The sequence below is a fragment of the Lepidothrix coronata genome, unplaced genomic scaffold (assembly GCF_001604755.1).
Source record: "Lepidothrix coronata isolate B3197 unplaced genomic scaffold, Lepidothrix_coronata-1.0 Scaffold48, whole genome shotgun sequence".
NCBI classification, from domain to species: Eukaryota; Metazoa; Chordata; class Aves; order Passeriformes; family Pipridae; genus Lepidothrix; species Lepidothrix coronata.
In genome coordinates, this window is record NW_016690228.1 from 4535074 (window position 1) to 4554223 (window position 19150).

The window sequence follows — 19150 nt, forward strand, 5'->3', positions numbered from 1 at the left end:
CTCCAAAAGGAGACCAGACAAAAAGATTACCATTCCACCTATCTTTTGAGCACTGAAATTAACTTACACATCCTTTTTCCCCCCTCCCTCCTCTTCACACACACACACAGAGCAGTCAAACATTCTTATACCTGCACAAAGTCAGCCTGACGGGCATCCAGCGGAATAACAGATGAGTCATGAGATGCCAGAACCTCCCGTAGCAAGTTAAGTGTCTGATTTAGTGCAGAGCTTGGGCCAAGATCAGGAGGTGGGAGTTCAACCTGAAGAACAGGTTTTGTGGTTTTTTTAATAATTTAATTTACAGCAAACACCAACCAATCTGTTAGCATAAATGTAACCAGCTAAAAATAAAATTACATGTAGCCACGCAGAGAAGAACTTTAATGTGATACTGGACAAATCTACCATGTTTCAGAAAATAACTGCCTGCAACTTTTCAGCATAACCATCTCATTCACTGACAAACAAGCAATGCTAAATTTATGCTTTCATTCAGACTATACCTATTTTATGATCTGGAGAAACTCAAACACTACCGGTTTTGGTAGAGGAAAAAAAATACATTTACTAAATTAGGTGCCAAAGAGTAGCCATGTCGTTGGCATCACTGAGTTCATTTTAAGCAAGACCTCCTGTGAGCACTTGAGAATCTAGTGCAGGCAGAGCTCTGTGAGATCAGAGCCATACTGCAGCACTGCCCCTATGATGCCAAGTCTGAGAGCTGCAGTCACAAATGCAACAGTCTTATCCCTAGCAAGTTTGTACCTTAAATTGCCAGTACACAAACGAACTGTACAAGTACACCTACATAAACTGCAACGAGACTATACAAACCAGAATGCAGGCCTACGTCAAAGAGAAGCGGAAGGAATTGCAGATATTTAAAAAAGAGAAAGAAGGAAAGCTTACATATATTAGAGAAAAAACACACTTTCCAAGTCAAATTATGAAAATTGGAGCACCTGAAAAGGACTGAAATTCTATGCTATTTTTAACCTAGGCTCATATACTTCACCCTTTTCTTTGTCACAGGTAAATTCTCATTTCTCTTTTTTCAAATACATATTTCTCAGGTTCCACTCCAAACATAGCTGCATTTTCTTGTCTCCGATGCTGTCTCAAACTAGCTTCCTGCTGCCTCCAAACCCTTACTACAACCCAGGCTGCTCACCTTGTTTCCTTCTGCCAACAACCTGCTTCCCACTTTCCTGTCCCCTGTCCATCCAAGGGCAAACACAGATCTGGCTGTATCATGTTGGAGTAAGGAGACCCTCAGCAATACACAGTAAGTTAACACTTAAAGGCATAATCTCTCCAAGAGGAGGTAGGGAGAACTAAGTGTGGACAGGACTGGCCCATGCATCTGAATGTGTCTGGCTGCAGCAGAGGAGGGCAGTGTGCACTTCTGCAATGCTCTTAAGACTCCAGCTCAACAAGAAAAGGCAGCAACTTTGGATAGACCTCCAAGTCACAGACAACATATTTCATACCTTCCCAAATGATAAGTACTGATGAATAGCATAGTAACATACATGTTTGAGTCTTCAAGGCGGGGGGGATCAAATGGGCACAAGCTGATGGTCAAAGAAACCAAGCAGGAGCGCACAATAAACATCTTCAGAGTAGAGTATTACAGAGCCTTCTGAAAATTAACCTGTACCTGATGAAAACACCACCAGAGAAAGGAAAAAAATCTCTCTCTCTTTGAAGCCAGGCCGAGCTTTCACACTGTGTGTTTTGAAACATTTGAAATACCATACACGTCCCCACACTACTACCCAGACAGATCAAAGAAAAACTTTTTTCATCCTTTTGAATACAAAGTGTTCCTCTATTCTCACTTTCCAAGAGAGAGAATACTGAGTTTGAGGCACTAATGGAAAGCTAAATCTAACAGGTTCAGAGAACAGTTGTTCACCTTAAGTAGTCTTGAAAACATAAAATAAATATTCTAGCAATGAAGTAACAGTAATTCAGAAAGAGGCACTTATTCAGTGCTGATCAGTAGTAAAGTTTACTGAAATTTACAGTGCTGAGTGACTGCTTGTCTCTTCTTTTTATTATCGGGGGTATTGATTGTGTCCTGAACACACTGTTCTCAGACTTGAACTGGACTGTGATCAGGGATATTTTGTTGTTAATTTGAGCCAAGAGTTTAATAGAGTTTTCACTTCCAACACACACATAGATCGTGGCAATTTCAGGTTGCTTTGCACAAAATTTTTGTCTTCTGAAGTAGCTAGTGCTCAGGAGCTATTAAATTAGCTTAATTTTTCATTTAATCTGTTCCTTTTAAATCCACTGTCTTCTAGATATGAGCAAAGAACAATATTATGGAAAAAGAAAATATGACTAGGAAAAAAGGTTTAGATAATTAGATTCTATTTCAGTTAGCTTGAAATTCCTGACTACTGCAAAGAGGCAGAATTATTAGTAAGTGGAAGGAAAACTAAAGCAGTGCTATATTCATTTTGAAAATTCTAACTTTTTGCACATGAATACAGAGAATTTCAGAATTTAATAATTTCAGAATTAAAAAGGAAAATTTAAAACCAGACATTTCTCATTTATAGAGGAGCCGACAGACTTCAACTCATGAGTGCTAAATCACTATTCTAATAAAAAAAATAATTGTTGCCCTGAATGTTCTATCTTCACTAAGAGATCATTATAATTGATCCTACTTCCAGAAAAACAGGTTTGAAATACACATTGAATTCTGCTTTTGAAGTACCTCCTTCAGATGCAAAGCAGACAGGAGCTAACTAAAAAATGATCAGCGAAGTTCTGCAGCAGACAGTTCAACAGAAATAAAACACATTCTAACACAGTATTAAGTGTTTAATCAGTTATAACTAGTTGGTCAGTCATACAGAAAGAAGGACAAACAGCTCTTCAGCCTTTCAAAGAAAACAAGAGGAAATTACCCATTTTTTAAATTCAATATACAAAACTGGGATGAATTCTCCTAATATAACAAAGGGCACTAAAAGTTGTACATAAGCTCTAGTACAAAAATTTGTATATTTTTTAAAAATTCTGCATATTAATCGGTGGGGAACAGTTACTAATCCAGTAATCTTCCTCCAAACATATAATCCAGAGCAGATTTCTCTGTCTATGAGAGTAAGTACTCAAAGGACGTCTTAAAGAATTTAACAAACAGCAAAGAAAAATACAGAAAAATGAAAAGGTAGTATCAACAATCACAAAGAAGGTGCACATATGTTAATTGTTCCCCTTTTTCATTTTCAAAAAAGGTTAAATAAAAAAGGGCTACTTTTCTTCCTATTAAATAAAGTTAATTTTATTAAGGAGTAGAGCAGACATTAAGGAGAGTAGCTTTGTTAAAAGCTCATATATGGATCTGAAAATACTGTATTGGCAATCAAAATTTTATATGCTATGCTACTTGAACATTAGAGAGTCAACAGTAAAGAAAGACATGGATATACTGGAGCAAGTCAAGCAAAGGGTCACAAAATTCATGAAGGGAATGGAATACCTTCTACACAAGGAGAGGTTGTGTTCAGCCTGGAGAAGAGAAGGCTCAGGGGAAATGTTATCAGTGTGTATAAATACGTGAAGTGAGGGAAAAGAAAACGAGACAGACTCTTCTCAGTGGTGCCCAGTAACAGGTCAAGAGGCAATGGGCACAGATTGAGACACAAGAAAACATTTTTTTACTGTGAGGTTAGTCAAACACCGGAGATAGTTGCACAGTGAGGTTTTTGAGTCTCTGTCCTTGGTGATATTAAAAACTCAGCTCGAGTCAGTCCTGGGCAACCTGCTCTAGCTGACACTCTTTGAGCAAGATGGTTAGACTAGATAATTTTTAGAGTTTCCTGCTGAACTCATCCATTCTGCAAATGGATGTATTAAACAAAACAAGATGGTAATTTAAAACACAGAACTCCTCAGAGAAAGCACTTAAGAGTAACAAACAAAAGATTGGTAGCTTTTGCAAGAGCCTAATCAGTTTTTAGTACAGCCTCTTAGGAACGCCACTGGCAGGGGCCGGATACAAAGTACTACAGACTGGAACATTGTAAAAATGTATCTGAATGTTTCATGCTCAGTTAACACTGAGCAGCGTCAACTACAGAAATTCATTCTCCTAATTGAGACAATCTTTACCAACACTCCAAGAAACTTGGGTGCACATCTACCAGAGAAGCTTCAGAGCAGCTGTCCTAAGCTCTTTTGGTCCTCTTAGGATCCTAGAGAGGTCAACAAAGTAGAATGCCTAATGGCATGCTTTTCTTTTCAGCTATCAAATTGGTCTTGGAAGAAAAGATCACTAGTTTTGCTTTGTTCATATGGATCCATTCAAAACCATTACAGCATTCAGATCACAGCAACGTCAACCAATCTCATTCAATCTGCCCCATATCTGGTTTTCCATAAACCTAATAGGTTTCATTCTGACAGGAATCAAATTACGAGGGACAAGGTTAAAATTATTCCCATGCAACGTTTTAATACCTCTCCCATGGACAAATTTAAAAGATAATACAATCACAGCATTTAATTTGCATACATCTACTCTAAAAAGAACAGTATTAAGGAATAACAATTCAAAAACTTGATCTGGGGTACTCTGCTAAGAGTCTTCTAACGGCTCAGACAGCAGATGACTGCAGTTTGGCACAATCTCTCTTTAATACCCTTATAACTCTCATTCCATTTCATTAAATGTTTGTAATTATTCTTTCCTTTAATAATTGTTCAAGAGCACTCGTGAAGCCAGAGGAAGGGCATGTGAGCTTGAAAATTCCCACTTTCCTAATTAATCAGCTGGTCCAATAAAACACCCTGACATAGGTTAATCTAACACTCTCGTTAAAATGCCTCACCAATGGACTCATGATTTTAAATGATAACTCTCATGTGAGAGAACTGAAAGAACAGTCCATCCACTCCAGTCCATTAGGTGCTTTGAACTTTACTCCCCCTTTCATTGGAACAGTTTCTGTTGTTCTGACAATTATCTTCATTAACTATTTTCTCATAGATTTATAATCATCTGTCAAATGGTAATCTTAATGGGCTGTTCTTAGGTCCAGACAATGAGTACACAAAAGGCAGAATCCTGAATTCCTAAACATTTGATTTATTAGTGAAGGCTTTAAAAGAAACATATAAAAGGATTGCAATGGTAACTCTGATCCACTTTACTAGCATGATTAGTAGACCCATAACTGAGTCCAAGAAAGCTAAAGAGTAAGAAATATAAATGTGCTTTTTCAGCACAAGGACACTAATATTGGCCAAAAAACATTACAGTTGAACCAAGAACAAGAACAAACCAATTGTTACCAGAGCTAGAAAGTACTGGCAAGAGTGCCCAACACTGTCTTAGAAGGGTAAGAGCCAACAATACAAAGGGGAGACACTGTTTGCAGTAAAAGCCGACGCACCAAACCTTCAGTGACACAGGAGATGGCCGGAGATGCACAGGTTCTGTATGATGTCAGTGTTGAGCTCTATGACAGCCTGAGAATCTCAAAGTTGTGAATGGCAATTTAAACCCTGAAAACAAAGTGGCTCTGCAACAACTCTGCTACTAAGCTTTGCAACAGGTTTCAAGGAGTATCAGACCAAAGAGACTCCCTTGTGTAGTGCCTTTCTTTAATAACAATGGACTTGCTTTCAGGCAGTATGCTGAATATTTCTGTTACATGGATTTCAGCTCCTATAGAGCTACCTGAGAAATCTGAATGTGAAAACCACAAAAAGGCTTTCTCAGAACAAACAGTCTGAAGTTTAGAGCTGCTGACTACTTTATTAGCAGATTACAACCTGGATGCTTGAGATTTTCTTATGTAATGAAAAAAAAGTTCAAAGCAAAGTGCTTCCAGGCAAACCAGTAAGTATTCTGAAGTAACCAGGGATTTCCCTATATCATGTACACTGATGGCTTGACAACCAAGAGAGACAACACTGATCTAAGATTGCCTATAAGCTTCCATACACCTCCACACTTGTGACACTCCTTATGTAATACAGGACTCTTCTCAAAAATAGATGTGAAGAGGAAGCTATTTTCTTGTCCTAGAAAGAACAGCCTGAAATCTCAGTTTCCCATTGTGCTTCAGAAATTAAATCCCAGGCAGATTGAAAGCAATGCTCAACTCAGGACAATCAATAATCTAGAGAATTAAATTGTTTGTGGTGATGAGGACATCAGAGTCAAATTACCATCCTGTCATTCATCTACATCCTAAGGATGGGATCTTGAGGAGTTAGAATATTTAATAAAACCTGCTTTATCTAAAAAAAAAGTTCGCAACCAACTATACTTAAGAGAAAGATTTGCTTTCTATCAACTACTAGATAGAATGTAGGTACTAAAAAAGCAAGTTATCAGCAATAACAGATGCTACAGAGGGAATGCTATCATTAAAATAGTCTAACTGACACAGGCTATATTCACCACTTTCCAATGATCTAAACAAAAGAGGCACTTATATCTATAGAAATAAAAATATTTTTTATTTAAGAACATCCTATTTGTACGTTAACCTATTTTCAGAGTTATTCAAAATGCCTTTAGAATTATTTTTTAATCAAAGTTTTGGACAGCCAATATTATTTTAAACAGGCTTATCAATGTCTTAAGATGCCAAATGTAAGTGGAAATAAGGAACCATGATTTCCAGACTGTCCAAGTGAAAAGTAATTTACTAATTTTACAAGTGAATATTTTCTATGCGCGCAACAAGAACAGCAATGATGCCTCTGCAATTGCCTATATAAGCACAAAGGGTCTGCCTTCCAGAGGTTTAATCTTCTCTGAAAATAAAATTAAAAAAAAAACAAAAATCTTTAAAACAGATGCAATGCATACATAACTGGCAAAAAGCTGGTAAACAGACTGGGATAAGAAGGGAATCCTACTAATACATATACACAGTTTTGGTGTGAACACACATTAATAAAAAGGATGGTAAAAAGCAACTTTCAGTTTCATCAAAATGTAAAGGCATTGTGACATTTAATATTAAATTACAAAGACGTGTGAAAAGGCATAAAAGCCGCTTATCTGTACATTAACACACAAAAAACTAAGTAAGAAGAATTAAATTTATGATAAAAGAGGGTATTTATCACATGGAAACTAATGTTTCTCTGAGTGTAATTAAACCTATTACTTCTGTATTTTTTATGAAGCAAAACTAATATCAGTCACAAAGAGAAAAGACATCATTCTATCAGTTCAGTAGTCCACTCAAAGGGTAATAATATAAGGTGCTGCAGAGGACTGTCAAACTCTCAGTTACAAGAACTACACATCAGAACAGTAACATTCCTTCTCAGACACAGTTACCTCGTTAACTCCTGAAGCACAGAGATTAATAAATAATTGTGGAAGCATTTGTTATCCATACATCTAACAGTCTTTTAAATCTCTTTAATCTTTTGACCTCAATTACATCCTGAGGAAAGATCTTCATAGGGCACACAGGCAATGTAATATTGTCAGTGTTTCAGACAATTTATAAATGTGCTTATGAGAATGAACAATATTATGATCTTTTCCCATTACATGGTAGGCTTGGTATGCCATTCATTACTTGTAATAAAACACCGCTGAAGGTGGCACTACCTTCATTTAATGCCAGTAAAAGCAAATTTGACTAATTTATAAAAAAATGGCATCATCGAGAGCCAGTTACATCCAGGCTGGGGGCTGAGGGAAGGGGAACTAAGGCAAAGAGGATTACACAACCTTCCCACGCTGACAATACAAAGATCACACACTATGAACTGGGGGATCACAATTCCTTTATCACTCTTCTTCTGAATTCTATGCATTTCCAAATTTAAAACAGTATCATCCAAAATAAAAGCACACAGACTGTGAGTTATGTGAGGAGGAAAATCATGCTTGAGCCTGTTTGAGTACAGATGTAATACCCAGCAGGAAAAATATATAGAAAAGAGGTGAATACAGAGCTGTTTTACAGTTTCAAGCAAAAAAAATTTCTTTCCTTAAGCACTTTGTAAGCAAAGAGCAGTCATATATTTTTGCTAAGGTCCATCACTGATTTCTTTTCAGAAAAGGAAGAAGTAGACAGATATTTTATTTTAGCTTACATATTAGGAAAAAAAATGTTTTTCTGGTAAATTCATGTTGTCCCTGTCCATTGCATGTTTCATGAATTCAGATTTAACTGACCATTGAAGAAGCATTAATAGAAAAGGAACTATTATTCCAATGACACCGCATTCAAACAGAAATACCCCACAGCAACAATGTACTAAGTCAACTTTAGTAGTGTGGACTGTGGGTGTAACCCACTGAACGAATGAAACCACTGAAAGGAGTCACTGGGATATATGGGAGAGAAGAAAAGGAGGAACAACTGTTTCTTTGAGGAAGTCATTCCTCAGCCCCTGCAGAAAGAAAGAGAAATTGGGACCAGACACAAGTTGTGCTGAATGAGAAAACTAGTTTGGGACCACAGAACAACACTGACAAAACTCAGAAAATCTGACTGAATGGTCAGAAAATTACAAGGCTTTGCACAAAGAATAGTTTCTGTAAATCTATGTATTTTTTTTGCATTTTTCTTGCAGGTTAAGTAGAAACAATTTAGAAATGCATTTACAAATGTTACAGCAATGTTCATGTGGTAAAACTACTTTTATAAAAGCCCAAATTTTGTTTTTATTTAGTTTACCATTTTGGGATATACCCTACAACTTCAAAAAAGGAATTAAGCACATGAGCAATTAAGTAATGATCTGATGATGCAGTAATACAAATTATCTAGCTCAATCATTTGACCTTGCTCTATTGTACTTGAGCAAATTTCCTCTTTTTGTTGCTTCTCATAGATTTAAAAAATATGTAAATTGCTCTGCAAGCAAATACTGCTAACAGCAGTATTTTAGCCAAATACCCACCAACCCCCCACTATTAATAGAATTAAAACATACAGCAAGTTTTTAATGTAGTTCAATAGCTAAAATATTGAAACTACAAAACTTCAACTTTAGGAAAAACTGACATATAAAACACCTATTTATTTAGTAATCTTACTAGGCAAAAGGGAAATGCAAGTGCATTTTGAAACATGAAAGCTGTATGATTTTGAAACAAACCTTGTCCATCAGTTTACTTGCGTGAAGACTCAGGCTATTAAAGAATATTTTCTTGCTCAACAAATGCATTTCTTCAATTGTTGTCAACAGTGTGGCTGCACTGTTTCCTACAATACCACTGAAAACAAAATTAAGATTACTTAATTCTGAAGGGAGAACAACATGGCAGTCACATACTTAAACATCATTTCAAATAAATAATTTTCAAAGTTGAAAATTTACAACAAATAATTGCAGGTAACTCTTCTTCATATTGTCTGAGAGGTAAGTTGACTGTAAGAACAAGCATTATCAATTATGTCATTAAGCAGATACTAAATATATGCTGTCAAACTTGCGCAAACTTTTTTGTAGAATCCTAAAAGTTACTGGATTTCTGTTTTGTTATGCTGTAAATCTACTTCTGTTATAGAAAACAGATTAGATAAAGAAAAAAGGTTTAACAAGTATCCTATCATACTCTCCTTTAGGGATAGCCCTATCTCGCTTCTACTGAGATGTTAGGCTTCTCAAAAAACGTAAGAATTCATGCCTTGCTATTCTTAGTGTCAAGCTATCACACTTAGCAGAAATATCCCTTAAATCTTCAATGGCACTACATGACTGTGCTCCTCTCACAGCTATACTCTCCCTGTGTCTAAAGTAAATGTTCTTTTAAGCTACAAAATGGCACTGAAATTCACTGTGTCATAACAGGACTAATTTAAACCTGATTTTCAGGTTCTAATCTTGTATTTAATAGATCATTTCTCAAACTGCTTTTTCCCTTCATTAGTGAGGTGCACTTTATACAGAGAAAATTATTCAGCTGGTAGAAGGTACTTCACTGGTCTTTAAACAATGCGTTGTTAAGAAGACCAAAAGACTGCCTAAGACCTTCCATTTTAACATCACATTTTCAACTGCACCAAGCTTTATAACTACAGGGAAACGCTAACTTTGGAGACAGAAAAATGACAACAAAAATCTTTCAAGTTTTTTGGACAGTAAAATTAGGAATAGGTCTTATATGTGTTCTACCATAGACCTGTAGTGTCATCACAATTGAGAATTTTCAATAGGGTGGGAGGTGCCCAAGAACCACTTGTCCCAGTCTGCCCAATATCTAAATGTCTTTTCAGACAGAGAAGCTCAAATAGCAGTAGTAATGATTCAAATTCTCTGAAGTTCAGTCCAGGGTTGTGAAGGAAGATTTTTCTGCTAATTCTGCTTCTAACCAACATAAACTACTGCATATGCCACAATGTATGAAAACAGCAGCTCTGGCTTTTCTCCATTATTTTCTCTATTTATAGTGGCATCTGGAAGACTGGAAGGTGATTGGTGCACCTTCAACAGTGAGGTAAGGAATGAGGCAAACATCTTCCCAATAGAAAAATGAAAGTGCATACTTAAAAAAAAAAGTTATCAAAACACAGTTGTTTAAAAGAAAAAAAGAAAAAAAGAAAAATTGAAGTTCTAGAGATAATTCTAACATTTTCTCCAAGGGGACTTGACTTTGTAATCTTAAATGTTTTGTAGAGTCTTTTTTGTATGCTATTTGAATCTACATAGAACAATAAAGAAACAGTTTCCGTGCAAATTGATGCTATATTCCAAAGCAGATTTGGTAAGAATTGAGGAATGACAACGAGTAAATGGTATCTGATTGATATCACACGTATTTCTCCTTGATAGTACTTGTTACAGTACAGAGCAAAAACTAAGCCACAAAAGTACTATTTTTAGTAGATTAATCTTTACAAATACTATTAGGGAAAAAAGGCATTTTTAACATACTTTGTAATTTTGCATACCTGATTGTATGGTGGTAGAACTTGAGAAGATTAGAAATCTTGTACAGTAAAACTGCTCCTGGCTCAGCAACAATCACCTGTTCAATTCTAACCTGCAGCATTAACAAATACAAGCATCCTTCAGGTCACAAATTACAAAAAGCCAACCTCTTGCAATACATGTCTGATTTTCGAAAAATAAATTCAACCAGAAATAAGTTTAAAAAGAGAATGCCTTGTTAACTATAACATTCGACTTGAACCAAAGTGCTTCTGGGTTGCCAAGGATCTGGGCAGAAAAGAAGCAGGTGTATGCATTCTTAAAAAAAACCCACAAACCAAAAAGCCTTCACAAAAATCCCATTTCCCTAGAGATTTCTGCTGCAATTTGTTATTGAAAATTTAAAAATAATGAGATCATTTGATGGATCCAGGACATACTGGAATCTTCCCCAGCACCGAATAGCAGGAACAGCTGCAATGCTGCAAAATCATTACACTACAACAGTAGATCGTTCACATCATGCAGCAATTCAGAACATCAAAATATTAGGTATTTTACCCAAAAAACAAAATTTCATCTGGATGAATTCTCTTCTTCACTTAAAGGAGACTCTATATATCTCCTACCAGCATTTAATCATAGCAGACTGTTTGTAACACTTATAACATTTATTTATAACATAAATAGTGACTGTTGACTATTTATCTCAACCAGGAGATAGTGGCTACACAGCCCAAAACAGTGCTGATTTGGACAGTTGATGTCTTGTCTCCATGGTACACACATTCTCAACCCACTCATAAAAGGCTGCCCCAGGGTCAACCTTTGTGCACTTATGAAACAGAATAGATAGTGACTTATCACTGAACTCTTCTCCCACGTGCCTGTGTGTGAAAGAGCTACACACAAATCACCAGCCAACACTCGCTCTCCCAAGTTATTTGCTGTTCAACAGAACACAATGTGCTGCGGTGCCTTCTTCTCAGAGGCAGCTGCAGGGAGAACCAACTAAGATTATGCTTCCTCAATCCTCTCCCCTTGCATTTAATACACAGACCAAAACCAAATAATACTTTTTAACTCTTATTTGCGATGGTCAATGCACTAAGTTTATTTCAACATACAAAGGTCAACTTTGCCCTTCAATGTGTCTGTATATACAAAGGTATATATACAAATACTTGTCTCCAATGTTACCTGAAAGGTCATTTGGGCATGGATGCTGACTATATTCTAGCTGTACAGCAAAAAGGAATACAGCAGCCAGGGAAAAAAGAGGAAAATCAAAATACTGACTAAAAAAAAATCAATACCTAAAAATAAAGAAAATAATTAAAAAATAGAAAAAGAAGAGGCAGAAGGAAAGGAAAAAATAAATATTTTAGGGTCACGAAACAAAAATAAGAATTAAAAAAATAAAGCAGGAAAAGAAGAACTGCTGCTTCCTACACAGAAGTCTTCACTGCACTGGAGAACCAAAATTTTTAAGTGACTCAACTTAACCTGTTCAGGGAAGCCCTGGACTTGCAGCTCTTATAATTTCTTCACCCTATGCATCCTGTTGTTAGTTGACCATAAAAGACTATCTGATGTCTATGTAAGGCATCAGAAACATTTTGTTTTGAACTCATCTTAAGTGTTACAGTAAAGATGACAAATTTAATTCAAATGTTTTTTGGGATTCTCCTACTTCCATCTGAAATGAGAGGCCTGTAGTAAGATCTACCACTGGGGAGTATTCAGGATTCACCTGAATGCCTAAAACACAAACCAACTATCAATGAGAAACGTAGACAGTTTATACTGCATGTAACCATTACCCTTCTTCAAAACTAAGGAAACTATATTATATTGTACATTCACACTGAAAGGCATAAACTAGTATGAAAATGCTACATAATTCTCTAAGTATTTAAAAGTGCTTGTGGAAATTCTATGACTATGCTTTTATTGAACTACTCTATACTTCAGTATCAACTCAAAGTGACAGATTTACAAACATCAGCAGAAATACACTAGAAAAGCAGTGTATTGTGGTGCCACACAACTACAACACAGAGTGGTTTCCCTGAAATCAGTGAAGCTATTTTTCTTATTGTGGACAATCTTCAGAAAGAACAATGTATTGTAGAAAAGATTGCTTCAAATTGAGTCTATTTTTGTTGTTACTCTCAACATGGTGGCTTGCAATTATCTATCTGCATTGTATGAATTTTTTCTTTCTCCAGGGGAAACAATAAGTGCTCCATATTTTACAGTGGGAAGTCTAAAATGGCAGTGAACTAACACAAGTTGCATTCTATTAAAATACAGAATACAACGGGAAGTCTTTAATTTTTCTCTTAGTTTTTTTTTAAATTATTTTTATTAGCATAGTAACTAATTGACAACAATATTTCAGAGGATGTTTCTACAGAGAGCAGAAGCACACAAGTATAAAGAGTCTGGCAATCAAAATGGAAAATATTCTGTACTGAACTATAAAAACCTCAAGTATAAAAATCTCAGATCAAAACCAAAACTCCCTCTTACTTACACAAAGGTTTCATTCTATTCCTAATTACTTCATTGGAATGCACAGAAATACTGAGCTCAAACATCAGCATTCAGTATTAACAGAACTAAAGTATGCAAGAAGAACACAAAGTTTGGCAAAAATCTTACAAGAAAACAAAGCTGTGGTGATTGTTTGTTGTGACAGGTGTTTTCCAACATGTCAAACACTAAAGGCTGTGAAGGATGGTCATAATTCTATGGCAACAGGCACAAAACTGAAACACAGGAGGTTCTGTCTGAACATCAGGAAACACTTTTTTTTTTTTTTACTGTGCAGGTGACTAAGCACTGACATAAGTTGCCCAGAGAGGCTGTGGAGCCTCTGTTTTTGGAAGTATTCAAAAGTCATCTGGACACATCGACTCTTCTGTAATCCTGTGACATTCTTAATGGCACTTTTTTGATTTTTACCTCTCTCCAAACTTTACCTTTTTCTTATCAGAAACTTACATATAGTATCCAGAAACCACCTGTTTACATCAGGGACTAAGTATTTGTCAGCTGGACAAAGTTGTTATAGCTACAGCATTCTAAGAGAACTTTATTGTAATAGTATTTAGCATAGTAGATTTTATTTTAAAAGCACTTGGATTTATACACTGCACAGTCAGGCAATTACTGGTATCAGCTTCATCACCTCGATTATTTTAGTGCTTGTGTGAAGCACATCCAGTAAATAAGTCTGTCAATCATTTCATGGATCATCTTAATGATTTCTATCAAATGCATCCCCTAAACTTACAAAGGCTGTAACTTGGAAAAAAAGACAACTACAGAGGGATGTGACAAAAATACAACAAAATCAGGGTAGCATAAAGATGATACTTAGGAAACAATTTTGCATAGTCTCTTTCAAATACAAGAGCTGGAGTTACTAAACAAACAAAAAAACACAAACCACAAAAGAGTTGACTTTTCACACAGCAGAGTTAAACTGTTCACTTCTGTCCTGCAGGAAATGTAGTGGATACCAACATTTTGTACCAATTCATGCAAGAAAAATCTATTGAGGTCTATTAAGTAGAAAGACAGAAATAAGCTCAGTAAGTCCTTAGTATATTCACAAACAGGCAAGGAAACTATCCTACAGAAGTATCATGACACACCTGCATAGCCTATATACTATTCCCTAAGCATACGGTAATGATCACTATGAAAAATAAGGCACTAAATTAAATTGATTTTTCATTTGACTCACTACTACCTTTCCCATATACTTATCCCAAAGCTAAATTTTTGTACATAAGCACTCCACAACCTAGGAAAAGTAAAACAAAATCAAGACTCAAATTTAATATCCTAGTATCTCTCACTACATGACTATTTTAAACCAGGTATCTACGAGCTTAAGGAATCTTTAATCTGAGAATCATAAAACTCTTCAGAAGTTGAGAATCTAACTCTCAGCCAAGGGCAATGAAAATACGTTGAAGAGATGGGGGCACAAGTTCTGAAAAAACATGATAGAAGTGCTTTTCCATTTAGAGTGCTAAGGAAAACAAAATACTTCACCTTCAGAGGCCTGCAGACACCTTCTGTGATGTGCCCAACTACTTCTTGAATATTTTCTTCCACACCTATAGTTAATGCAAACACATGCTAAGATTATGCAAATGTAATTCTCTTTTCTTCAAGACTATAAAACAAATAAACAAACGTAGGAGGTACTCCTCCATAAAAAGCATTATGAACTGTATGTTCTTTTCTCCACACAACTAGAAACACCTCCACTGTACTTCAAATCTAGCCATTAAGAAATAGCTGCATGACAAAACAGTCCTGGAGTCATTACCTTTTGCTATTCAATTGCTTTCTAATGAAACATAGATTTGCGGGAGAAGCAGCAAGGGGAAAAGAGGGAGAAGCAGCAAGGGGAGGAATAAATGATCTAGCAAGAAGCTGTCACAGTAAGGCTCAATATTAGCACTTCATGAAATTAAACTAGGAAGAAAAAAAAAAAAAACCAAAAAAACCAACCAGGCCAGTAAGATGCTCAGGGAGCAACAGTACATACCATTTTGAAAGGCCTGAACAGCAAATACATGTCTGTCAGTGTTTGATACCGACACACTCATGGCACTGTTACAAATTAAGTGACAGGTATACCTCCACACTGGTGTGTGCTGCAGCATTAGCAAATGCTTCCTCCCCAGCAGCAATTGAAACTCGTCTTTCACAGAACTACACATAAGAGAGAATATTGCCTATCTTATCATGAAACACAAATGAATTGTTGCATGGCAACCAGTACTGTCATAAATCAATCAAACTGAAAGCAACAGATCTTCAAGCTCTCACTTCAGTAACAACTCAGAATAGATTTATGGAGAAAGCAATACTTTAATTCTAATTTAAAACTTGTCAACAGGAGTTCATCTTCAGATGGGACCCATGCAATGAAAGTAAACAAACTGACTGTGACATGTGACAGAAATCAGGTGACCTGAAACTATATTTTGCTTATTTCAGACTAAAAGAGATTACCTCTGAGAGTAAAAATAATGAAAGATCAGAGATCTGTGCCAATGCCTCTTTACATGAAGCTTCGTCAAAAGCCACATAAGCAGTAACAACTGAATTCAGCATGGTGGCTCTAAGAATTTTAACATACTAAATTGGTAAGGTAATAAAAATAGGTTAATATAATTGAGTACTGTTATCAAGGCAGAAAGCAAGATTACAGACCACAACATGCATGCTCTCCGATGTAATGGCTAGCTCTCACATACCCCCTAACAATTTACACATTTTTTAGTAGGAACAGTCACACTTTTACTGTTCATCAACATAACAAGCACCTAGCACATATTTGCAATAGTGTATTTAGACCAGATTGACTTAAAAACAAGTTGTTGGGTATGAAATTTTTAGCTCCAAAAATATACAAGTTCGAATACCAAAGGACATGGAATAACAATCTTGGTGTACCACATGCTTGTGCCTTCGCATATATTTTCATGTCCAATTAGAATATTTGGATTCCACAACCAGTGAAATCTTCCAGCAGAATGGGTTATATAACTGGTGCAAGTTTGACATAAAAGAATTACAGAATAAACAATTCTTAGAGACCCAAAATAACTTTTAGAAAATGGTTCATAACTGAAGATACGCTTCTGACTGCTTGCTACACCATATATAATCTTTCTCTGTGTATCCTTCTATAAAAGGAGAAATCTTTCTTGGACTTCACTTAGCTTCTGTTCTCCATCTGGGTTCCTGTAACTCCATGAAAAATGGTTTTATACTGCATCTCAAAATGCCTGCAGTTCTCCCTTCCTTTCAAGTACAAGTTCTCTGTAAGACTGGAAGTCTCCTCCTAGCAGAAAACCTAAGCTCCAAAGACGAAAACCAGATGCTTCATCCTTTTCCAGCAAAATAGTTAAACTTTTCTGAATGTGTTTTCTGTGCTTAAAATTTTAACAGCATTTTTGGTCAGATTAATTTTAAACAGTTAACATTTGCAAACTTAACGTTTTAAAACTTTTTAAAAGTCAGTCTTAAATACTCTGATTATGGGCTACATAGTTTCATCATTTTAAAGTAAAAACTGGGATGAGAACATTTCTCAAAAAAACCATGTTATTCACACAATTTTTCTTCCAGTGGGACCAAATCCACCTCTATCATATCAATAGCTTATGTGTGGCTTTTTTTTTTTCTGAGAAGGGAAATTTTTGTATAGCTGTGATTTACCAAACTCTCCATAGTCCTGAAATTATACAGAGCTTACAGGAGAATTTAAACAGAAATCTGCACTCAGAACAGATACACCTGAATGAAAATAATAGAAATGGTTCTATCTGCAAAAAGCTACTCAAGTTGAAATGAAAGTGAAAACATTTGACTGACCTAACTGCAGACCACCAGGTAAGTGTCTTATCTATGGTAGTTTCTTGGGCTCCCTCCATAGGGAACAATGAAAGCCTCAGTTTGTGATGAAAGGCTCCAGAAATGCTTACATTAGATATTAAATTTTGTTGGGAAGATTGCCTTCTGGAGATGCAAATTTCTGTCATTATCTATAACTGCAAATAAACAAGATGTCCACTTGTTAAATGCCTAAATGAAATCAACTCTATTTCTGCCAGAGCCTGTGCAGCCAAACACCTGAAGACTGCACAACAGCACAGGTTCTTCAGCTTTAATCTCTCAGTATCATAGATGCTGTACCCACTGATTAGTCACTACCATCTCAGGTCTGTATTTATAAAAGCATATAATCTTAAGGTATTTCATGGCTGCACTGCCCATAAATGTTTTTTGTTAAACCGAGTGGTATCCTATTAGGTACTGTTTTGTCTTACAGATCTTATCACATCGCTATCCTTGTCATCAAAAAAATTTCCCTAAGATGCAGAGGAATAGTTACAGGCAGCACCCCTCAAGCTTTGCAGCTCCCAGTATGGAAGTTAAGAATCCCTCTTTATGTTTCTTTAAAACTGTACAACAGTGATAGCAAACCCTTTCCTGCAAAGCTTAGGAAAATGTATTTTGCCTTCAGATAGAAATATTGAATCTCTTGTTTATACCAGTCTCTTGGGAAAAAAGTTTTGGTCTGATGATTTTTTTTTGGAAAATTTTCCTCCTAAACATTTATATTCCCTGTATTATCCAGTATCTTGCTCTGTGGACAAAATGCTCTAAATATATCTAATTACATGGTCATAGCATCTCAGCCTGACATCCTGCCAGAAGGACAAGGAACTTAATAAGTTAAACAAAGCACTACACAGAGGTGTGAGAATTTCAAAACGAAGGGCAGGCCAGTGCAGCAGCAGTAGCACAATCCACAGAAGAACCAGACACAGTAACATGCTCCATGGTGCCAGCTTTTCCTGAAGGACTCCCCAGTTACAGCAGAAGCATCAGTCAGTCATCTACAAAGAATTCTCATGTCTTTTTCTTTACTGTGAAACCGCCATGAGGGCTGCTTTCCTGTTTCCCCAAGATACTGTCAGCAAACAATATTAAATTCCCTTCTATGGTACACTGTAACTGTAGTCAAAAAACAACAGCATTCCTCCAGTATGATTTACAACAGTTCCTAAACAGTCTCCTTTTCCACATACCATTAGTTAGGAAAGCAAATTACTACTTACAGCAGGAAGGAAAATTAGAATACATATTCACTTTAAATCCCAGGGATTAATTGAGACACAATCTGAAGACCTCACCAGATGCAGATCAAATGTAAGTTCTGACAATGACTTTGCTACAGCTGAGTACCCATGCATAACTTATTAAAAATGTCTTTGTCTGAATATATGGTGGTAAGTCATACTATGGCTTCTATTGTATAAGGACGTCTTTTAAGTATAGGCACAATCTACTTAAAGCAAAGGGGCTGAAGACTAAGCATGAGAGTCTGCAGTTCTGTTAATGAAGGAGAAATTTGATATTAAAAAGCTTCACATATCTGTGAGCAGCCTACTTTGACCTCCATAAACCTCTAATGATGTTATATGACAGATGAAAATTCCACTTTACTTGTAGCCTAGAAGGAAGAGACCTAAAGGAACAAGGAATGATATTTAAAAAAAATAACTAAACAAAAGAGTATGGTATAACAGGAATCTTCAACATAACAATAAGCAATGACAATCTTTTCAAGGAGATATGTAGTCATATACATTGCAAACAACTTTTGAACTCTCAACTACACTCTAAAATGTCCCTTTGTAAATTTAATGTAAATCCA

At 36.0% G+C, this 19150-nt stretch overlaps 1 protein-coding gene across 1 annotated transcript in view; it reads right to left on the reverse strand.

Moving 5' to 3' along the window:
- COG6 (component of oligomeric golgi complex 6) overlaps positions 1-19150 on the reverse strand; it is a 53405-nt gene that overhangs the window by 12689 nt on the left and 21566 nt on the right. Inside the window, exons 11-14 of the mRNA XM_017814993.1 lie at positions 14962-15026; positions 10911-11002; positions 9115-9232; positions 132-263 (exon numbers count right to left, since the gene is read on the reverse strand). Coding sequence (XP_017670482.1) covers positions 132-263; positions 9115-9232; positions 10911-11002; positions 14962-15026 — 407 coding nt within the window. The remainder of the gene's footprint in view (positions 1-131; positions 264-9114; positions 9233-10910; positions 11003-14961; positions 15027-19150) is intronic.